At 37.8% G+C, this 24,343-nt stretch overlaps 2 protein-coding genes and 1 long non-coding RNA gene across 5 annotated transcripts in view; 1 reads left to right on the forward strand and 2 right to left on the reverse strand.

The window, feature by feature from the left end:
• On the reverse strand, positions 1–18,002 carry LOC112144686 (ras-related protein Rap-1A). Of its 3 annotated transcripts, none has more exons than XM_024269356.2 (8): positions 17,817–18,002; positions 11,970–12,058; positions 11,076–11,144; positions 10,811–10,867; positions 10,254–10,394; positions 5,757–5,900; positions 5,300–5,425; positions 1–1,117 (listed from the first exon to the last, which is right to left on the reverse strand). In XM_024269356.2, the coding sequence occupies exons 2-7, from the start codon at positions 12,024–12,026 to the stop codon at positions 5,336–5,338; spliced, it is 558 nt and encodes a 185-aa protein (XP_024125124.1). In that variant the 5' UTR covers positions 12,027–12,058; positions 17,817–18,002; the 3' UTR covers positions 1–1,117; positions 5,300–5,335. The 3 variants fall into 3 exon arrangements, with proteins under 3 accessions (XP_024125124.1, XP_024125126.1, XP_024125125.1); XM_024269358.2 differs by lacking the exon at positions 17,817–18,002 and adding an exon at positions 17,729–17,780; XM_024269357.2 differs by lacking the exon at positions 17,817–18,002 and adding an exon at positions 17,599–17,734.
• LOC112144689 overlaps positions 17,721–24,343 on the forward strand; it is a 12,364-nt gene continuing 5,741 nt past the window's right edge. The window contains exons 1-2 of the long non-coding RNA XR_002918943.2: positions 17,721–17,860; positions 17,929–18,019. This is a non-coding gene — a long non-coding RNA (uncharacterized LOC112144689). The remainder of the gene's footprint in view (positions 17,861–17,928; positions 18,020–24,343) is intronic.
• The window catches only part of timm17a (translocase of inner mitochondrial membrane 17 homolog A (yeast)), a 5,065-nt gene continuing 611 nt past the window's right edge, over positions 19,890–24,343 (reverse strand). Inside the window, exons 2-6 of the mRNA XM_024269359.2 lie at positions 23,492–23,591; positions 23,198–23,261; positions 22,808–22,936; positions 21,348–21,458; positions 19,890–20,677 (exon numbers count right to left, since the gene is read on the reverse strand). Of these exons, the coding sequence (XP_024125127.1) occupies positions 20,601–20,677; positions 21,348–21,458; positions 22,808–22,936; positions 23,198–23,261; positions 23,492–23,591 (481 nt within the window). The 3' untranslated portion in view covers positions 19,890–20,600. The remainder of the gene's footprint in view (positions 20,678–21,347; positions 21,459–22,807; positions 22,937–23,197; positions 23,262–23,491; positions 23,592–24,343) is intronic.

Below are 24,343 nucleotides of genomic sequence, written 5' to 3' on the forward strand. Positions count from 1 at the left end.
TGGCAACCCTGAAGGAAACATTTAATCTCATTTCTGTCAAATAAGTCAAATCCACTTGAATAACATTTTTAATTCACAAAAATACATTGACCAGTATAATGAAAATGTACTAAAATGTACTTTAATAATCCATAAAAGCTGGAACATCATTGACAGAAAAACACATGAAGCATTATTAGAGTTGGTTTAGTATAATATATTTCAGCTTCAAGAGACATAGAAATCATTCCTTATTTTTCCCCCATATTTCTTCTATAAAAGACCCATTTTTCTGAAGCTTTATGCAAAAAAAAAAAAAAAAATGTCATTAGAATATATTATGGGAGCTGTGAAATCCCAGTGACCGAGTATAAAATTAAGTCACGTCAGAGAGAGATATTTGAAGAGAGAAGTCCATGAACAACAGGGCGAACAAAGAAAACTATAGAATAATAAAAATAATACATATTGTAGACCTTGTTCTATCATCACTGACATGACAGGCATGGAGAAAAGGTGTATGGCTATTAAAAAAATGGTCACTTTCCACTTGAAAACATCTACACATTAACTGATGCTTTTTTTCATGCTTGTTTTAGAATATTTATAATCATACAACTAAATTCAACTTCCATGTCTTTCAAATACAATATTGATATTAAAAAAAAAAACATGAAAAATACTGAATCTGAGTTCTATGTTTGACTTCATTCTTATTTTCGCCGTTATTTTCTTTAAGCGTAACTGTTGGAAAACCAAAAAAAAAGAAAAAAAAAAGGAAAAGGTTAAATAAAATAAGGGGTTGCTCTTTCCCGTGTGGGCAGCTCATGGACACTAAACTTTCAAAGACTTTGCGGCGTTTTAACATCGTTTATCCGGTGGTGGTGCAGAAGTAGAGACTGTCCGTTTTCACGCTGCTGTCGAGACACAGAGGAATGTCTTCAGAGGCAGAAGACCAGCGTCGTCCCTCTCTCCTACTGTCTTTCGTTCTCTGTACTCTCTGGTAGGGTCGTCCTCGGCTTTGAAAGGAGCAGTTCAGTCAGCTGATTCACCGTTTTAGGCGGATGGAGGGAGGGGGCGGGGCTGTTGGAATGCTGGCACGTTCCAATCACGGCAACAGTTCTTCATTACAGCATTTCTGCAAGACAGCATTTACTGTTTACCACACACATTCAGAAACACACTGGCGCCCCCTAGAGAACATTGACATACATTACACTTATTTTCACAAATATATTTAAAACAAATAACAGAACTTAAAAAAAAACAACAATAAACTTAATTGATTGATCTATTTATATTCCTATGATCCAAACATATTTTTAATAAAATGGACCTTTACCCTTTTAAAAAAGTTTCAAAATTAAAAAAAAAAAAAGGTTAAAAAGATAGTGGAAAATCCCAATTGGATTGAGACGTGTTAAGTTTATCTTACTACAACATAAAAACAACAGAGTGACATCACAGCAGACAACACACATGTGACGCAGAAAAAAATAACCAATCAATCATTACAGTCTAATATGAAAAAACACTTTGAATTTAGCAGACGTGACAATACTGTTTGGTACAAAGTTCAAATTATGTTCAGTTTGTATTATTTTTTTAGAGGAAAAACAACAGTAGGCTGAACTTTATGAGATTAAAATGTGTTTGTTTGCACATATATTTAATTTACACATGATTATCTTGCAAGAAACACAAGGAATGTGGAAAACTTCACCTGTTCAGTACCAGGTATTTATCTCTGAGTCAAACTGGTTGAATTTTTGGCAAAAGATCGATTTTGGTCAGTGAATCGGATTGTTCAAAATTAACAAATATCGACTATGAATTGGATCATCAACCAGAAATTATTATCTAAATTATTATATAGACAAACATTTTATATTTGAATGTATCTATTACTAGACAACATTTGTTGTATCAAAGTGTGACATCAAATGATTCCTCCTTTAGACCGTTTATGGCTGGAAACTCTAGATAAGATAAGGCTAATATCGTTTCATTTACCTTTACACCCCATTAAGCATTCAGTCTAAAGCCTCTGCTCTACCTTGTGCCGGGTCAGAAAGTGCACAATCATACTTATGTAAAAAATCCCTGTTGTTGAGCACATTTACCAGAGTCACACTAAGACTAAAACACTCCGTTAGAGTACACGAGCACTTTACGTTTGAATAAAATCCTGCTCATTTCAGCATCTTGCAGCAGCGCCAATAAAAGCCGAGTGGTTGGGTTAAGAGGGGAGCGACTCCTCCATGTGTGCACGGAGAATGCAGTCAATGTGGCGAGCTCTGACCCACACAGAGCTCCTTTACAGAGAACATTGACCGTCTCATTTGTAATGAATGCATGTGCCAAACAGCAGAAACAGAATGTGCACACGCTGAGGTTTATTGCTGCTCAAGATGTCAATAAACCTTTAAATATACCATTACAAATATTCTGATGTAGGATGCAAAATTATATTTTAGACGGTTTAGCCGGTTTAGGACAAAAACAGAGAACACAAAATATTTAACAACATAATGTGTCTGCAGCTGTCACTTTAACAAGTCTGGAATCTATTTACAGTTTATGCTGTTTATTTAGAATGTCTACATGTGTACAAAATGACAGACTTTAGTCAAATATTTTAAACAAAGACATGTCATAATGACTTTAAAATAAGTGTGAATATACAGTTTTTATGGTTTTGTAAAATCTTCATCCACTAATTAAAGGTTAGGCATAGCAAAGGATCAGGTAACCTGCCCTGGACTCTGTTATGGAAGCATGGAGACAGTTCCGTGTTTATCTATTTCTATCTTCACTTTTTAAAGGATGTTTTACAAGGGAGTGGTGAATCTGGGAAGTAATAAAGCTGCTCACTCCTATAAAACTAATAATGGACAAACAGCCCAACTCTGACAACTACAGCTCACATTACACAGGCTCTGGAACCCACTTTTTCCAGGGGATATGGGGGCATTTCAAGGCTAGCTGGAAGACATCATTGTTGAAGAGTGTCCTGATTTCACTTTAGGCCTCCTCATGGTTGGACATTGTGGTAAGGCCTCCTTAGGAGGCGTCTGGGTAGGATTCTAAGCAGATCTCAGCTGGCTCCTCGCCATAAAACACAAAAACCTGATTCATTACTTGTTTACTTGTGGATTCTAAATTAATCCGATGAACTTTAAACAAAGACAGACCAGAATTGGAGGAAGATCCTCGTCTATCCATTGTTCCAAGGATCAGACCTTTGAGTAGGAATGTAAACGAACAGCAAAAGCAGCATCAAACTCATTTTAACATCAGCATTTTCCCTGCATTAAAACGCCTTCATCTACACACTGAAGCACTACGAGCCTGAAAAAAGAAACTAAGTGCTGATTAAAGAGGCTGAGGTTGGGGGTTCAAACACCACCTCAGGGCACAGCGAGAGAGAACTGAATAACAGACACATTTGAGTCGGGTTGCTTAGTGATCCTACTGGCTGAATCCAATGATTTATGCTTGATCGATTAGATGTTAGCAGTCATTCTATCCGTGCATTCTCTAAATCTGTTCACAGCTGAAGGTAGTCGTAAACCCGTGTGACGTTTTTGTTATGGCAACCTCAAAGTTTGGCTCGGTCAACATTGGCCTAAATATGTAAACAGAGTGGAAGTGTGCTTGGAGATGAGGAAAAAAACGAAATGTTAAAAAAAATTACAAACTTGGTTGTTCAGCAACACCGAATCCAAACAGAAACAGCAGAAGTGACTACAAAACTTGTTTTTTGGGAAGATTTTCAAGCGTTATATTATTGCCACTAATATGATTAACGTAAATGTAAAAAGAATCCTGTAAAAAAAGGTGTTGTAGTAACAGAAGGCAGCTGATTTCATGTTTCATGTGAGCTGGTAGACATCTGAGCAGCTAACAGAACCGCTTCATGCTTGGAATCATACAATAAAGTGGAAATATTCCTGTGCTCTAAAGATGTGAATAATGATAATGTGTTGCAGAACTGTTGGCAGGCTGGAAAGGTATTCGTTCCCTAGAAGGAATCAATTACAAGTGAAGAACACCGTCACCAAGCGTGGTTTAAAGCCGCAGCAGCTTCACCGGCACAAATCATTCCTGAATTTCTCCTATTTTCACAGGCCGCTGATCTCCAAGCTAAACGCAGTCATGAGTTTTCACGGATCTCTAATAAAAGAACAGCTGCTCCAAGAGGGAAGCCATTCATGGCAAAATGGCAACGCTCACTTTTTCATTTGAAAATAAATCAAATAGAAGTTTGACCTTGCTCTAATACTAAGAAACAATCAGATGCTGCAAAAGTAAATAATATCGCAACAGTTTTCAAACAGTTTACCAATTGAACAGCAGGGTTGCTCCAAACATGCACAACTTTCCTCAAAAAGAAGAACGTTTAATAAAAGATAAAGCCCAACACATCAGAAATATTGTTTGAAAAAAGCTAAATGTACTGACATTTTTTATAATAAATATGAAAATATCAGCTGTTGAAGGGTGCATTAGGTTTAAGAATAGGAAGATTTTTGTTTTGGAACACTAAAAAGTTCTGTCAAATGTATGAATACATTTACAGTAAATTTACAATATTTACTATAAATTTAATCATAAATTTTGTAAATTTACTTTAAATTTAGCCATGAATCTATGACTAAATTTACAATGAATTTTGTCATAGAGTGTTAGAAATGTTTCTCAACCAAAGTGAGTACTAATTTAGAAAGTGTCGCTGCTTTCAGATTTACTGATCTGTCCACATTTAGCATGGCTATAAACTGATTTAGGGAAGTATAAAAAAAGTCCAGCTTGAGTGCATTTACAGCTCTTCTGAGAAATTGCAAAGTGATGAATCAACATTTCCTCAGACATCAGAAGTTGCTGGAATTTAATGAAGTTCAAAATTATAATTCCAGCAAACACACAATGACTGTTTAACATAAAAAAAGCTCAAATAAAAAGGTACATTTTAGGAATATGTAAAACATGTAATTAAAAAAAAGAACATTTATTGGTAGATCAGATATAGAATTGCAATCGTCTATTAAATTCAGGCATTCATCTGAAGATCTGAAGCTCAGAATATTTTTTGTCAATTACAGCCAACATGCCATTTTTTGTATATTTTACTAAAAAAGCTAAATTATCAGACTTGGATCAGATAAATTAAGTTCAGATAGGATTATCATCTATTGTCTTGAAGCTTATGCTGTTCCCTTTAACCTCTACAGGGGGAGCCCTCTTAAGTGTTATTGCTGAACTGTTGCACAAACCAAGCACACATTTTGTCTGTGTGGAGTGAAGCGCACACACTCACCTGGCTCAGATCTGCTGCAGGGGCTGGAGGGGGTGTTTAAAGCAGGACACAGTTGGATTTCTTTTTTGCCTTCTTTTTTTCCACGGGTGTTTTCCTATTTATCTGCCTTACCAGGTCATAGAAGATCTGGAGGATCCAAGACATGGGCACAATCAGTCATTCCAATAATTCTCGTTGAAAGCGTGATAGAAAAGTTACACAGAAGAAAAGCTGTAGGCTAAGGAAATGAATGGAGCAAAACTTACATTTGAGTAATAACAGGGTTCATTAAAGGCCGTAAAAAATTAAATATTTGAAGAGCAAAAATGGATAAAAAGCACGAGTCTATCTGTAGTTTTGTACATTCGTGATTTAAGGACTAATTAGAAAATAAAACAGGTGACAGCAACAGCTTTTGAAGCGTTTGCCCGCTTTTCTATGATTTGGGCCTCCGGGTTCATGCTTCAGGGTAACTCACATCAAGGACGTTGATCTTTGACTTTGCAGAGGACTCTAAAAAGGCACAGTTGTTCCACTGTCTGGCCAGGTTCTGGCCCTGCTCCTTACCCACCACTCGCTCGTCTTCTAAGTCACACTTGTTCCCTACCAGGATCATCGGCACCTGCAGAAGAAACAATAGAAAACAGGCAAGAATGCATGTTAGTTTTTTTTACTTTGTTAGCGTAAAACTCTGAACCATTTCTGCAAACACATGACATCATCTTTACTGAAGGTTGTTTAGACTGCATTAATCCAGCACAGGTAAACCAAAGGCTTTCATCTTTCTGACCATTATGACATGAACTGCATGTGTTTGTTCAGGCTCTCATCCAACATATGCTAAGCATAAAAACAGCCCAAAATCCATCTGTGACAGCAGTTTGAGGCCCATGTTATGATGGCTCGGCTCAAATCCTAAAAGCGGAACAACCCAGAAATTAACAGTAAAACTTAACTAGCTGATAACTGACTAAACATCAACAACAACGTCATCTTTGTAGCAATTTGTGCTAATCTTCATTTAACCCTGCCTAGTGCGGAAAAAGCTGCACTAGAACCTGGATGGGAGTGGACTTTACTAAAGCTTCTTTAGCACTTAGAGAAAATAGAACGTGTGTCACAAGAGAGACCCGTTTTACCCAAGGGTCAAAGGTTTCACTTTTAACCCTTTAGCACCCGAGGCGTCGTCGGTGATGTTAACTGGCAAGAGTTATACGACTTGAAAGTCATGAGAAATATTCCAAGAAGTACGAAAAAAAAGCTAGAAATATTAAAAACAATTGCAATGTATTCCAGATGTGTACAAATATTTATGGGGGATTCAAAATAGAAAAGAAGAAAAAAAAAAATCAATATTTGCTTAAACTGCAAATCAACTCCTTAATGAGTCAAATTCTATTATTTTAGAATAATGGAGCAAAACCCATAGTAGCAAACCCAGCTGTGCAGAGGACAAAACACACCTTTTCCTATTTTGTGTTATTGAGGCATTTTCAAATGTCAGACAAAGCTGAACACATGAAGTGATGAGAAGGCCTCCATAATATCTGTTTGACAGTGAAGCTACAGCACAGAATCTTTTTTAATCAAAGCTAACAAGTCAGGACTCAAACTTTCAGAATATAAGAGACTTCTGTCAACATGACAATCACAGAAATTCCACACATGGAAAAGTTTTTTTTTTTTTTTTTACGACTTTTAGCCACCCAAAAGACATGCATAACAAAACATGTACATGCAACTGGAAATTGAACAGGTTTGGACTGATCTGGCACATGCTTACTCCATGACAGCAAAAGGAGGTTTCTTATCTATTCTATCAACTCCAACGACGTGACAAAAGGCAAATAGATAAGGAGAGGGCTTTAAAGAAAATTAAAATACCAGCGTCTAGCTGATAAATCAAACTTAGCTTTTTGTTTTGCTTTAAATAGGAAATGTTTTTAAAGAAAGCTGACAGTGCTGAGCATGTCGAGATGTGGTTACAGGCCCTCTTAACACAGTTCTCCTTTTGTTTTTTTAACTCTTTTACAGTAAGAAACAGGACAAATAAAAACGGTGGAGGAAGCCGGAAACCTAAAGTCCAGTTTAGGGCTCCGCTATTACAATCAGCAAACACGGAGCCGCGAGGGCTGCCGGGATGCGTCTCATCCTGTCTGCCGTTTCCTGACTAACTATCTTGGGAGAGCGCTGGCCCGGAGGAAGTCATGGCGGCCCCGCCCAGCCGGGATAACATTGCTTTCCTTCCTGAATGTTCTCCAACATTTCAGCTGTATTCCATGCTCCAGCTGCTCTGTGGAATGAGATGATGGTGTGCGATTGTGCGGTGTGTGACATTTTTGTGTGCTTAACAGTTTAGTTTACTTGGGAACTGTGAGGAGGGGGTGCAAGGCATCAACTTTTGTCACAGTTCACAAGACGTTTCCATTTTTGCCACTGCCCTCCAACAAACAAACAATCACCTAATGGAAACTTTTACAGCACAACAGCCATCAATAAAATATCAGCCAGGAGAAATCTATTTGTGGTTGGCCTCCAGTAGAAAAAAAGGACCCACATCTTTATCTTCTTCTCTTCCAGGAGTTATATCAAACATTGTCTTGCTGATTAAATAAAAACAAAATGCTACTTTTTTGTGTCATGTGATTACTTTCTTTAAGACAAAATAAAGTCATAGAATACATTTCTAGAATAGCTTTCTCTCTACTGCATTTGAGCGTCATATGACAGGAAACCGGCGTGTACACAGTGAGCCCACAGAGGTGCCTGCTTGATGTTTGATATCCAAACAATCCTTCACTGAACTGCTGAGCAACACTTCTCTAAGAGCTGCGAGGAATGGAGTGCACTGCAAGCACCAGCACTCAGCCAAGCTGGAACAAGAAACATGGCTGGAAAGACAGGAATGCAGAGATGGGGGAAAAAAGAAAGTTTGTCAGCAGCATTACCCTTATTAAAGGATCCCCATTTAATTTAATTTAATTTAAATGTCATTTACATTTAGTACAAAGTCCGATTCATCTCATATAAAAACCCTGAAGAGTGTGTTTGCAGAAAAAACAACATGAAAGTACAGAGTGAATAACGAGTTATTATGTCTGACTGACTCCCAGAGATAATACAATGATGGACACGGGCAGAAATAGCAAAGTCATAAGATCTCTTACATAAGAACTAAAGAAGGAAGTAAAGGAAGTAGACCTTTTAATGCCGATTAATCTTTTTTCATTACTCCCACTGACTTCCATTAGGAGACACATATGGTTTGGGTGCAAAGAAAAAAAAATAAAAGATCTGTTTTAACTTTGCAACGGTCTAAAAACTTAACCCAAATAAGCAATGGGTCTTTACAGATGATTAAAAGAAAATATGCTTAGAATTTCCTCTAGTAGAGCATTCCTGCACAGAGCTAAGACAGAAAAACAAATGTCCCAGCTGTTCTAGGTATATTCTCAATTCACCTCTGAGCGGAAGGCTGACAAAGCAGTCAGAAAAGCAAAGTCCGATAATAAAAAAAAAATAATAAACACGTCTGGGTAGAAAAGGTAAATGAAACGCTTTCTTGCACGCCACAGATCCTCCAGCCCATATGTTAGCTTGAGGCCAGTGTTGGTTTGTTAACCACAAAGACTGTAATGAAGCACCGCAGCTTTACAATCTAGGGTGCTTTTGATGAGCTGAGGCTTTCCTTGCACATCATCCCTGACAGTCCAGTCACCCAAACAGAGTGCCAGACCACAGTGAGGCCACAACGAAGACCATAAAAACTGGGCAAGAGCTGAAAAGGCCATTAAAAAATAAACAAACAAAGATGAGAACTAGCAAAGATGCGGTACGAGAGGAGCTAGGAGGAAGGAAAGAGTGGAGCAAAACTCAGCCAAGAGGGAAAAAAAAAGAAGTTATATTGATGGCTAAAAGGGAAGAGGAAAACGGAGTTAGGAAAGGAAAGGGTAGGGGTTACGGTAACATACAATCCCTCCAAAGATCACCAAAAAAGGGCATCTAAGATCCTGCTGACGCATGATCTGCTCCTCCAGAACGGAGGAGGAAAGTTGGATGATGGCTGCAGAAGAAAAAAAAACACTAATTTGGAAAATAGAGAGATGACAGGTTCCTTTCCAAAATATTATTGTCATAGTTCTTTTTAATTGTGAAATTAGGATGACAAAAAGTGAACTGGGGATATTTTCTGGAAGTTTTTCAAAGTGTTTCAAGTGTTTGTGTTTTCTTAAATGATCAATGACAAAGCAAACCAAAACTAGCAAGAATCTTATAAAGCACTAATGCTCGACAGAAGTTCATTTGTTTTAATGGTTGTAAGCAATTGTTGGTTCAGACTAAATGTGATTTTCACATCAAATGTGCCTCCCCCCTCTGTTTGGCCATGCAGCAAATTCGCTGGTTTTGGCGTGTAAAACTGTGTATTTCTAAACCACACAAATTCACATTAGGTAAATTTGCATGTGGGCGGAGCTACCGCCATACATTTTTAAAGGGAAGTTGGAGGCTGAGTCCACCCACAGTAAATATTTGTAAATCCAGTCAGAGGGGTGGGGCTGGAGAACAGGAGTCTCTGTGATTGTAACCATTACTGGAGCTGCTGATCATCACGCGGGACTTGCGTGGTTTGACCAATCAAAAAATTCAACTATGATAACCCAGCACACAAATGGGTTTTGACTATATTTTCAAGAGTTAAACAAGTTTATTTTGTCAAAAATTTGGCAATGACCAACAGATAGCACTTTTAAAGCCCCATTTATAGAGATCAACAGCCAAAAAAAAGTTGGACGGACGCTCTCAGCTCAAGACTAACTGGTACCCAAAGCAAAATAATGTAAATGATACTACAACAATCAATGCAAATTATTTAAAATATCTGCCAACTACTACAAAGTCAGCAGAACGATAAAGTTTTACTAACTGGCACGAGAGAGCATGTTAAGTACCCCCCATACATGAACAGTACACTCACATCCTCTGTGTCCTTTACTCGAAGAATCTGTTCTCTAAGGTCTTGAAGGTCGTTGAAGGTGGACTGTGCTGTGATGGAGTATACGAGGGCGAAGCCTTGGCCATTTTTCATGTACAAGTCTCTCATCGCTGTGAACTGTTCCTACGTTTGAGGGAAAAAAAATAAAGAGGAATGAATTCTGACCAACAATTTTCTTAATGTTCATGAAAAAAACTCTGGTTTAGTTTGTGTTTTTCATATAAAGATTTGACACATTTCTTTAATAAAATATACAAAAACTTAACAGATCAAACAAAAAATAATGATATATGTACTTATTATGTAGTACAAATACGATTTAAGAGTAAAGCATGGGAATTTTAGTGCCCACTGCACCCGGATAAATAGAGTTAACAGAAACATTTGGATGATATTTATATTCACTTTGTTAGGAGATTTTAAGATTTCTCTGAAATTTCTTGACCTCTGACCCATGACAGTGTTTGTTAAATGTATTCAGGAGTATCTAAAGAGGTGTGAATATTTACAGAGATGTCAAAGAGGTCTGATTTACTTACTGTGCCGGCTGTATCAAGAATTTCAAGCATACATTGCTGCCCATCTACCTCCACTTGCTGAAAAGAGGCAAACAAGTAAATATGAAAACATGGCAACAAAGTAAAACCTAATTTTAGGCTTCACCGTTCAAACACTTTAGATAAAATTCTGAAAACACCAGTAAAGACGTAAATGATAGGGTTAAACGGGAGAGCTTAACAAGAATAATATACATTTCAGACAGTTAAATTAATTACAATTACAGCCTTCCATGGCCTCGCTCACCTTTCTGTACGAGTCTTCTATTGTAGGGTCATATTTTTCCACAAAGATTCCCTGCACAAACTGAACTGTCTGCAAGAGAAGGCACAAACAAAATCCACCATCACACAAACATGCAGGTGCCGTATCTGCTGGTACACAAAAACAAGTCAACAATCTCTTCAACAAGTCAGGACCTGGAATCGGGAAGCTAGCGGATAAGGCAGACATTCCATCAAAAGGGAGAACAAATTGGTAATAGAATAGCAGTGCCTTAGTGTCTCAGACCAGACTGTACGTTAAGACAAAAGATCCTGTATGAACTGTTCTTTATAAAAGCACAGGGCTCTGCGGTAAACTCACACAGAGGTGTTTTAAGTTCATCTGACAGCACCTTAATCCTACTAGCTCAGGGGATAAGCCACTCTCTGACACCTGGTAGGTAATTAAAGTAGGGCATCTCTATGTTTTAGACACATGTCATCTTTATAAGACATTATTTCAAAAACAGCTAGACAACATTTCTGTTCTTTGTCACATGATAACTAATCTAATTGTTTTCTTAAACTGCCTCACTGTATTTTGCTAAGGAAGTCTTGAGATATCAACAAAGATATATCTGCAATAATAAATGGGTTAGGAATATTTGTATTTAAAAGTAAAAAGGTATATAAAAAAGGTTAATAAAAAGGGTTTTAAAAAGTAGCTGTATAAAGGTGTTTCATATTTGCTATTATAACTTTTTTTAATATATAGATGAGAAACTTCAAATCCTACATTAACTTTGACTCAGGTGTGGAGTCATTTAAAACATTCATCTTTAGTCACATAAAAAACTTGTGAAAATAACAAAAAACACAAACACATTGATTGGATAACTATTGTAGGCTGGAAGGATGATCACAAGGGTATACTCACCAGAGCAGACTTGCCCACACCTCCAGAGCCTAACACAACAAGCTTGTATTCACGCATGGTGGGATCGCTTCACTGGACAGCCCAACAATCTGGATGAAAAACAAGGGCGAAATAAGAAGTATTATGAAAAACACGAACACGTTTCTAAACAGGAAAATCATTTACTGCTGCTCAAAACAGAAAGGGAATGTCTGGAAGGTTTTCTGCTAAAAAAAAATAGGGATCCCACTCATTCTTAGAAGTTATGAACAAGAGGAGAACAACAATGGAGGGAACAGCCATAAGAGGAGCTGCTGGGTGGAGGAGGTGAAGAGTATGTGACCCTTCTCTAACACAAACCAGCTGTGGTGAATGCGAGTGAAAAAGGACGTGAAGGGAAGACTAGAAAAGAATTTGGCAGATATTCCTTCAAATGACACAATCATCTGGTGTTCTCACTCTAGAACACACCCTGCTGTCAGAATTCTTAGTCATTCCATTTTGGTGTTTAGAATAGACCAACATGGGGTTTGTCTCTTTGTTAATGACAGAAAACAGATGAAGGAAGTGAAAACTAACAGGATTGGGAAATCATTGGATTACCCTTCTGAGATATTTCGAGACTTGAAATACGGGAACTTTACAGTGAAAAGAGGTATTTGAATCAGCCAAATGGATACCATCAACCTAAACTACACAAAAAATATGAAGTCAAAGCCTTAGTCGCAACAGTCCTTATGGCAAAAAATGGGTAAACCTGTACGCATTGTTTGTGTGGGTATCCTACATCCATCCAACACAGACCTCGTGCATGCACAGTCACCAAGGGCTTACAGCCAGCGTCATGGCTCCGTTGCGTGCGCCGCAGTCTTTTCCTAACATTAAAAGTGCGAGAGGAGCTTCCACTGCAGGCGTTCAAGTCCTGCGTCTGCGGATCGGCCTCTGCGTCGCTGCGAATCCTTGTCGTTCGGTTCAAATTTTGACAGACACCGCAGCTGATAGTCATCACTTTCTGTGAAGTTGGGGCTATTCACAACTTAAACCGGAAACCACGCGAGCGAATTTAAAGTGCATCCGGTATATTTTCAAAATAAAACAAACTTTCCACTGAACTCGCCGGTTTCAGCGCGTCATAAACATTGCGTAACTTACGGGTTTCTCAAAGTGTGTTGCAGCACAGTGTTGTCAGTCATAACCATGGACGACGAGAAGCTGATCATAGAGATCCAGTACTACTCTGTCTGGGCTGAGCTTTCACAGGCTGTGGCTGGAGCAGCAGCCAGTGTAAGCCATCGGCTGTAGCTAGTCCAGTCCCGCAACGCAACGAAGCCGTGACGCTAGCGGTGTAAGCCCGGGGTCAGGGTCAGTAAGGGAGTACTCACACTTCATTAATGACTAGAGTGTGGCATAAGGGCACCATACAACAACATCACCCATACATTATAAGTGCAAACAACTTAAACTCTCCTGATACTTCACAATGCACAAACCTCCAACATGACAATAATATATTCCATTATCATGATGCCACTTGACCCCTGCGCTCCCCTTTAGATATGGATGCTCCTGGCTATGACCCTCCACAGGACCGACAACCCAAAAACCCACAGCACCCACTCGGGCCCCCTTACAGAGGGGCTTTAGTGGTGTTGACGAAAAACATCAAACTTGCCAAATTTTTCATGACAACATTTATTTACATTTTTTTCCTAGTTTAAAACATCAAACCATAGTAGCAGCAAGGTACCTTCATACATGTAATGTTGTACTGTGAAAACCACAAAGGCAAACAATTCCAAATGTATCCTGTTATAGATGTATGAGGTTCTACTATTTAAATACTACGGAAATTTGAAGACTATCAGCTTATGTTGTAATAACTTGCAGCCCTGTGAGTATATACTAGTGCTTCAAACAATGGATTAAAAGTAGAAATCAATTTCATCAAGGCTGTCTTGAGAAATTAACAAGCATTTTACTTTGAAATTAGTTTCCAATTGTGACCATATTGCCTTTATTGATAAATCAACCCTTTTTTGAGTCTATTAAAAGTGAATCATCAGCTATTCTGAGACAGATAATCCCCTTCAAGGCTGCAGTTTTTAATGGTATTCTTTGGCTTCCTCAGGAGGCTGCACAAAATACCAACAACAACCAAAAATATGCACTATGAAAGGCATGAAGCCTAAACTGCTAAATACCAATAACCTTGTATAAGAGTTTACACAAATTTAAATGCATAGAAAAGAACAAGATTGGATGACTTGTGCTAACAGACATTAAGCTCAGCATCAAGAGTAAACACAGAATCACATGCTAAGTCTCGTTCAGATTTAGCCAAGAATTAACTCAATTAGCCACATAAAGGCCGTAGATGGACCATTGTTGACAAGAGACATCAGAAGAATGCTAAAATGTAAAAAGAAGCAGATGACAACAATGCTCTAGAAGTTACTACTACAGAGGAGACACTTCTCTGAAGATTGCTGTTAAACTCTAAATGGTAATTTCTTAAGGCGGCTTTACTTAAACTTCATAGACACAGATATCAGTGACATTGTTTATGGTAGTAGTACTGTAAAGATTTCATGAAAAGTAAAATCACATTTAGAAATAGAAATGTGATATTTTCTCAATGATAAAGAATTTATTTTGACATTTTTTCAAGGTTTACGAAAAACTAACAAATGTGATCAATGCGGTTTGCAATAAGCAGAAACCTCAACTACATAACTGAAAGAAGAGCTGATAGATGTGGTTTTCAACTATGCAACTGTTTGCTCAACCAAAATAAAGTACCAAAGCATGAGTGACTTTAGCAGGCGCTGAAATTTTAGCCAAGATCAAAATTGTCATTTTCTATGACATAGTTTCTACAGAGCAGCAGGAGTTTATTAGAAATTTGCCTTCGAGTTGTCGGCGTGGAGTAAGTTCACTTCATTCCTCATCATCCATTTGTTGACATGCTCTCACACCCCAAACACAACATTACCAGTGCAACAAAAACTGCAAAATATTGGAGATAACTAGCCATACAGTTTTAAGCCAGAGTTCAGCTCGGATGTGGAAAACGAAGACGTACATGGATCCAGTCGTCTACAAGTGAATGCAACAGAATGGAGCAGAGCAGGGAGCTTGATGTAGTAGCTTTTGCATCACTGCTACAAACTTTCTCCAATTACATTTTTTGTCCGCTTCTGATTCACAATTTGAATAAAGGAATAATAGAAAATGCAATTTCATTTTAAATTTTCTGCATATATGTCCTCCATTATGAGAAAAACACCACAAGAATATGTTAACAACACAATTATCGTTGGCCTTTAAGACGTAACCCCCTGGTAACAAACTTTCATGCTGGGTGAACTCCACACAGTGCTGTACTTTCTCATCTGCCTGTCAAGAGACTCGCACCACACAAAAAACATGCGCAAAGCCATTTAAGGTCATCAGGCTTCACAGCCAAACCACTCTCTCACTTCACTGCACTCAACTACACACTGTCATTTCAAACAAAACAAACACACTGCTACCATTCCACAGCTGGCGTAGTAACACTAGCAAATAAGGAGTGAGAGAAGGCCATGTGACACAGAAAACGTGCTCTGACATGACACCAATGCATCACTCAACAGCCCAAGCCAAAGGTATGTCTCCATCTAAGGTTGGAGATTGGGTAAGGTGGACATTTAAAACATTGAATAAAGAAACCGGTGGTTTTACAACTCAAGTCCAAAATTCAGGATCTGTCATTTCCTGCTGCCCTGAAAGTAATGAAGCTGTCACAGCAACTGACTCAGCAGCACGGGAATAACTGACAGCGGCCTTTCGAATCAACCAACAAGTGCAGATGGTGGAAATGCACACATCCGCCTGTTAAAGGAGCTGCAATGATACCAGCTCTCGTATGTATGTAGACCCTGATGCCAGGAAGCAGCCGGTTATACATTACAAGGGGTTGCGGTTCAAGTTTTTTTAAACAGTAAGGCTGCAAGCATCTTAAAAACTCAAAACGGTGAAGATTGTATGCTGGTCACTCCCAAATAATTTCTAACAAAAAATAGAAAAATATACATTAACAACCTGAAACTAATCAACTTTACATTTGGTTTTCAGGAATTTAAAAAAAAAATGTTGAATTAAATCTCTGTGAGGGACTGCTTGTTTTGCCATAGTTAGCGTATTCTGCTGCACAAAAGTATAAGTAAATAAGTCCATGAGTTGGATTAATTAGTCTGAAGCACTGAACTTAACCGTCTGTAATTTACTATAATTACTGCCATAGCAAACTAGTAAACTTCCCCAGGAAATTAGGACTTTACAAGCTTGTAAAATAAAGAATCACCACCACAGCCAACTTGAAAGAAAATATAGCAGACGCTATGAGTGAATATAATTTATTTTGAAGCTATTTCTAATCTTTTTAGTAGGAGGAAAAAGCTGAGTTTCACTGAGTTACAATGTATAGATATATAAATAAAATAAAAAACACACACAATTACAGGATTTTGATCAAAATCAGACAGTATGTTCACCTTTTACCCATGCACTACAACCTCTTTCTACATTCCAGGTAATGTACAAACCCGCTTAGTCAATGAAAAACTGCAGCCACAGGATAAAAAAGCTTTGCTGTGACTAACACATGACAAAGACTTGCAACTGACAAACACTTTGTCAGCCCAAGTGTCTGTCACTTGGGCTTTGACTTGTAACCACATCCTCTTTCCAAAAGCACAAGAAGACTTCATGCTGATAGGATGGAAAAGGAGTCACTAATAACTAAAATAGCCCCTCCAGACTCTGTTCCTGTTCTACTCCTAACAGCAGACTGGCTTGCATTGAAGAGAAGGGGAATGTCGATGGGGGATGGGGTGTTAATAACCTATATTTCATCTTCAAAACGTTGAGTGTAAAGACACTGAACAGGTGATTATACCAATGTGTCACATCAGCTCAAAGAATATGGAAAATTACCAGCTTTTAGATGACTTTTCAGTCAACTTGACCCAGTTTGTAATCGTAACTATCTAATAAATAAAAACAAACTAAAGCTTGAGACATGACAAGAGAGAGTAAATTGTGCTTTTGGGTTATCTAGCTGTGATTCCACTTAATTTGCTTACGGCAGAAGCATATGCTTATCACTCCAGGTCATGTTAAGTCCCGGCAATCTGTGACCCAGTACTCAGGCGGCAGCCAAATCAAAGTCGATGTGTAATCGTTCCAACATTTTTAAAACGTGATTCAAATTCAGTTTAGGTCTTAATCCTATTTATAGTTAAATCCTTAGAATAACACAGCCCGTAATCCAGACATTTGAGAGTACATCTGCTCACAAACAATCCAGACCAAACCCGGCATCCACTCTAAATACCGTTATGAAGCTAGTTAGCAAATACCGCTAACTAGCTAGCTTAACAGGCAGCTACGGGCGAGCGACACTTCTCGTACCGTTAGCTGCGGCTCGTTAGCCGCCGTGCTAACTAGCCGACACATTCCTCTCCTCGACGCCTCGCCAAAACATAGCCATAACCGTACCACAACCGAGCCCTTTTAATATCCACAACGTCGAGCAAACACTAAAGGCTTTAAATCACGTCGGCGTGTGAAATTTCACGGGGAGCCCTCAGCCTGGAGCTAACGTTACCTGCCCTTCCGCCTGGCCTTGACTGAAACGGGAGTGCACACTCCGCTTTTTCCCTTCTTTTACTTTGAGGGAAATTCTTCTCGATTATCAGACAAATGGAGCGGGGGGCCCACACCGCGCGCGCGCTTACCGCCACTCACACGTCCGCGCGGCGCCCGCCTTACAAACGGCTGATTTGACCACCTTTAGCATGCAGTAAAGTTTGGCGTTGCACTCACCGTCTGTGGCTCGCTGTCTCTCGCTGCTCCGCAAGTGTCACTTGGTGAGTTCGCCTCCGGCAGCGTCTGTACGCAGAGGACGTCACTGACTGTTTCTCATTTTTCTTAAAAGGGCATGACACGCGGGCCGCATCATTTGCATGGCAGAGGGCTGCGCCGAAACGACGCGCGGTCACCATCTGAATAACCGTGAATGTCCTGTGGTAAGGAGGACATTTTTCCCCCTCAACACATTTAGAAATTCCATGAGCCGCAAATGAACTGTTGTTTCAGCAACACATGAACCACTACTTTTATTTTTAATGTTAAAATTAAATTATAACATTTGCATTTTTGAAAGGCAAATGTTATTTAAAAATTAAAAGCCTGAGTCACAACAAGACAGATCATATTTACACACCAGTTCCTCATATGATGTTGTCAATTCATTTGACTGAAGATAAAAGGGATTTCCACAATAGAATAACACTTTCATTTAGTTTTAATAAAATATTACAATTAATACAACTTTTTTAAATGAGTTAGAGCTCCTAAAATGCTTTTTTTGTTGCACCAATTAGGTGGAATTGTGTTTTCTTCTTATTGACAGGTCAAAATTCTACATAAACTCATGCAGCACCTTTTATATTTAGATATTTTTAGTATATATTTTCATCGAGGATGTAGTGATTCATTTTAGCGATTCAACTCATCCGAATGTGTGGTTGCTGATACGATTTTAGTTATAGTTCATTTTGAACGAGCCGATTCACTGACTTAAAATCGATTTTTTTGAAAAAATTCAATCAGTATGACTCCGAGATCAATACATGAGCAGTGAAAAGTTTATAGTAAAATAAACCTTCAATACATGTGGTGTTTTCCAATGTCATCAATTGATTTTATTTAAAAAAGATTTTGGTAAACGGTTTAAAACCTGCAATTCCAGAGCTACACGTGGCTCTGGAGTTGGAAAAAAACTGGATTAAGATGTAAAGTAAAAATTGTTGTAAAGTAAACCAACTAAAGCCTTATTTAACTCGTGAACAGTTGAATGACACATACGTACGTATCACAAGTAGGGCTAAAACATTTTATCAGATTTTTGTGCACTACAGACAATCTATTGGAAGTCAGAAAGCACAACTAGAATTAACCCAGATTATAAAACGGATTTTCTATTTTTAAACAATATTTAAATGTAGCTTATGGCTCGAGAAATACGGTAAGGCACTTAACTGTGATTTATTTTTTTAGTTGGATTTATGTATTTTTGGCAGAGATCTAACATTTTTTTTAAATCACTGCTGACATTACACCACCTAGTTCTACATTGACAACACAAGGTGTCTTATTTTGAAAGGAAATCATGTGAACCTGTCAAAAATTATGAACTTTAATATTTTTTTGGGGAAAAAAAAAGTATTTTCGTTTTATATTTTTGTTTTATTTGTGTAAAGAAATTCATACTAAAAAATTTCATAAATTCATAAAATTAAAAAAAATTATCATAATGGTATTGTCATAAATAAAAATCTGTGTCCTATTTGTATTAAAGTGATCCTCTAAAGCTTCTTCTTGGTCAGTGAAAAATGGACCCGAATGGTTCTGTAAGTGTTGAAGGTTGCAGACCCCTGGTATTGATCGATTTGATTAACAACTTGCTTCAGACAAATCAATTTAGTTGTAATATAAATTGATTAATCGATAAATCGTTACACCCTTACATTTGATATATCTGGGCTTTGTAATCTGATTATAAATTTACACTTCTCACAAAAACAAACAATTGCTTAAAGAAAGAAAAAAATCAAACAGCTGCTGTGCCACAGAAGTTGTGTGGTTTTACTTTGTAGAATTTACAGCTTTCAAGGTGTGTGATACTCACTGGAGGATGTGGGTGGAAAGTGACCCTTGGTGTTCTCCAAATCTTAAAGAGAACGCTACAAGAAGTTGGGGAGGCCTTAAATTCAAGTCCCTCTAGTGGAGAACCACATAACAGAACTTTAAAATAAACCTATTCCCCTTCTGATCTATTTTATTACATAACCCTGAACAAACCAGTAGAGCCACATATATTAATCTCCAGACACATTTCACGTCGCATTTTTTTATTTTACCATAGAACAATCTGTTACACAGATTTGAAACAAAATGCATCAATCCCTTGCTTGAGTTTTACCATTTTATTGTATCTGCCTGAACTAGCCGGTCATTAGCTGTTTCCCCCCCATCTATATGTTGAATGTAAAAATCAATGTTGCATATAATATGATTTAACTCTATAAATAAATAAATCACTTTAAAACAAACTAGCGCTCTAGGAATGGCATATCGGACAGACGTCTGAGTGAAAATCAAATAAAAGGCCAGGCAAGTGCTGATGGCCAGCACAAGCTGGCAGAAAATGAGGACTAACATATGTGATAAGAACCTTTACTTTATATACAAATTCATCACTTATCATACCTCATATTTTTTCTCTCTAAGATTCAACACTCCGACCGTCTGGTTTGGGCCTCACAAGCCCACAAATGTCTCAGAACTCTCCACTCGTGTGTTATGAACCAGTGTGGGGTGTCACAGATGCACATGACAAGGCTGAGAATGGTAAAAAGGCAGATCTGCACATGGTTCTTGAAGGGGAAATGAAGATGAATTCCATCCATCACGTCTCTGATGTAGTCAGCTGGTAAACTTGTTTCTCCAGTGCGATGTAATCGGTAGTCTGCACCTCCACTCCTTCCCAATAACTTCAGCAAGGAATTCCAAAAGGCCTAGTGGATCATGGGATGTGGCGTCCTCTCACTGATATTGTCTGTAGTCTCCAAAGGGAGGGGAAGGCATTGGGGCGGGGCCAGGTTCCTCTGCAAATTGGGGTCCTGCGGATTAAAGTCAAACCCTTAAAAACAGATCTTGGATTGCACTGACATGGTTATCTATTTAGATCATTTTACTTGTAGTATACAATAGAGAAGTAAATTTTTTTTAAAAAGATCGATACAAACAAAAACCATAATTAAAAACAATTTTCAGCCTTTGATTTTTCTTTTATTCTTTAATGTTAACATAAGAATGAAACTAAAAAGTTTCATCAATACAACCCTTTTGTCATTTTTTAATAAAATACACAAAAAAGTGACCTATTATTCATGAGTTGTATTATTCGTAGTCCATATTTTGATGTGATTGGCACCTGACTGTGTTTGCGTGAAGCAGCAGGTAACGGTGTGACTAATGCTCTGAGAGTAAACAAGCATGTCAGCCCTGAGGCTCTCACAGATTAAGCTGCTGTTACAGCAGCCGCTTTTTTTTCTTGACGTCAACCTTCACCTACAGTCATTCCTTTTGATGACTTACTATTCTATCTAAAAAACAATCAAACAATGCTTGTTTGTGTTTATTTGAGGGTGTCATCAACCATAAAGTTGGTCAAATGGATTTAAGGATTCAGTTTGCATAAAGGAGAACAGCGTGTTTTATTTTTAAATCCATGTCAGAGTCAGTAATAGTGACTTCAGTGACGGTGTGTCTGCATCAAACATCACTCACCAGTTGGGAATTGTGAGGACGCAAACCTTGTAAGCAAGATTCCAGCGCCCTCTATCAATGCCAGCAGAATACCACCCATAGCAGCAGAGCCAACCATTGCTACAGGCCCATCTGCAGAGAAACACACAATTAACAACTCTTCACATAAAAATACTGTTATAGTAATGCTAAATATAATCCAACTCTGAAAGGTCAATCACTTGACTTATTCTGAAGGGATTACTCTTATGCTTTTCAAATAAAGCTGCAGTTGTTTAGCATTTACTGACAGATGTGTACACAACAAAATCATTGCCACAATAGTTTACCAGCATCTTTGTAGGCTTTGTAGATAAAACAAATGTCTCAATTATCTTAGGTTTCTAAGAAGTCCTGGAGGGTCACATGCTTGTAACTTTAGCAAGAGAATTAAATAAGTTCCGTCCCCAAAGAACTCGAAGTGGAGCTCTGATCAGAGAAAAGCCTTTGTAAACAGGAGTACACACACAATTTAAACAATCTTAAAAGAGCTGCTGAAAGAAGCCAACAAAGGATATTGAACAGAAACACAAACTGGAATATCACTTTTAAAGACAGCATAAAACTTGCATTCTGTGATGACAGATGGAACACATTATTAGATGCAATGGTGGGTTTTATTTTTTAAAGGTACGTTTCTGGATTTAGTCACAATCTAAAAATAGCTAAACATTTTTAAAGACCCACTCTGATTAAATTAATATTTTTTTAGTGTTTTTAAACATGATCTTATGGTATTTTTCTCATGATGGGGAAGAAATATCAAGAAAATTAAGCTTAAAAATGCATTTCTGAGTATTTATTTGTTGAAATCATTGTGAATCAGGAGCAGATGAAAAAATACCATTTGGAAAAGCGTGTAGGTGTGATATAGAAGCTACTACCACAAGCTACTATCTCAGTCAAAACTTTACAAAATTGCTCACAATTTTTGTTGCACCAGTAATGTTAGCTTGGGGTTGTAGGGGTCAATAAGTTAACAGGAAAACGTGTAAACAGATGCGTGTTGACGTGTAGTTTTTTTTATTTTGCCTAAAAAAGACAATCATGATTAAAAAAAAAAACACTGAGGATGTTTTTAAAAATGGATCAAAAGATTTTAGTTATTTATTATGGATCTCCATTAGTTGCAACCAAACAGTTGCAAAAAATCTTCTTGGGATCCACACAAAAATGATTGGAGTGGGACTTTAAGACACAGCATCAGTAATAGTTGCTGATTTGCAAGCCTCAACTTCTTGGAAAAGTGCAAAAATAGAATTTCACCAAAGTCCCTTTTCAAAATAAAAATGTGTGTGACCACCCAAGATAGCACTGAATTGTTTTAATTGGTGCAAATGTGAAATAGTTACTGAAATCCTGCATCACTACATGAGTCCCGAGTTAGATCAAGGTGAACTTTCACCTTAATTTATGTTTTCAAAGGGCAAACATGCACTTACTTCTTGCAGCGAGAATAGCACCAGTCATGGCACCACTTGTTATTGAATTCCAGGGGTCTTCTTTCCCTCGCACTTTTACTAAACCGCAGTCAATCATGGAAAAGAGGCCGCCCCACACCGCAAAGCTACCTGCAACACACACCCACAAATAATTACCAATCATCCGAAAAGATTCATGTCTTTGACATTTATGAGACAAGAAAATGTTATAAACTTGTTTATGGACAGAACCTAAGAGAGAGTAAAACTATTAAAAGTTTCAAGATGATAATAGATTACAAGCAACATAAATAAACACGAGTTTCAGTGGTTTCACTGTAAACAACCTGCTTCCACAAACAAAAGAATAACCACTTTAGATGTTGGTGTATGTGGCATTTTTTTTCTTACCTCCCAGTTGTGGGGCTCTGGTCTTTATGGCAGTCAAACTACCTCTCATTCTGTGGCTCATTCCCTACAAAAAAACCCAGCAGAACAGGTTATAAAAAGTGTGAAGAGTAAATAAACATTTCCCACAACATCCCTCCATTTAAAAAAATTTAAAGCTTCCTTGAGCGAGTCATTGAACCAGAAGGCCAAGGTTTTCAAAAGGCTAGCTCTGTCACTACAGGTATGTGGATGATAATCACAGCAAAGCCATGTGACTGGACACATGTACAGTTCAAATGTCCAAACTGAACGTACCGAGGGTGCATTTCTGAAGCCCTTCACCGCCTGGAATATCCCTCCTCCAATAGCTCCCATGGTGAATGCTCCACCACAGTCATCCACAATCCTCCAGGGGCTAAAAGACAAAAAATACAAACAAAGCTATAACCTCATTCTTCATTCATGGAGCTGCAGATAATAGAACTTAATGCATTCATAACTATTTTTAAAACAAGTTCTAAATAAATGAAAGAAAAACAGATTAATGCATCAAACTGGAAAAAGGTCCACAAAAAGCATACACAATTTAGACTTTTTATTGTCTTAAACATCCCCAGAACATGTCTTAGCTGGTTAACAACCAAATGCAACAACCAAAAACATCAATTTACTTAAACTTGTGGGTGTGTTGAGGTTGAGGAGTATCTTTGCATTCCAGTAAATTAGCCTAAGATTTGAAAAAGTCTAATTCTGGGAACACTAGACATCATTTTCAACCATGGACTGACTAACTCGATATCCAGGTCCTAAATACAATTAAAACTCTTAGAATGTGACGCAGAATATTTAATTACAGTCATGCTCATTATCCAAAATGAAAGCTATTGCAGACACACAAAAAAAGAAAAGAAAAAGCCACGAGGAAATAACATGCATGCTACTGCATGTGGTTGAGATGACACGTGCACCTGTGTTATTTATTTGTTTGTTTGTGTTAGTTAAGAAATTAGTTGGACATCTGAGATTCTAAAAAGACAACTACTGGTTATATGTCAGCTAAATATAACATACAGTAACACTAAACGTCAATGAGGCCAGATATTACGATGAATATTTACACAGCACATCTATAACTAACATAATTCAGTTTTTTTAAAGTTTTAAAGC

Source organism: Oryzias melastigma, linkage group LG5 (assembly GCF_002922805.2).
Source record: "Oryzias melastigma strain HK-1 linkage group LG5, ASM292280v2, whole genome shotgun sequence".
Taxonomy (NCBI): domain Eukaryota; kingdom Metazoa; phylum Chordata; class Actinopteri; order Beloniformes; family Adrianichthyidae; genus Oryzias; species Oryzias melastigma.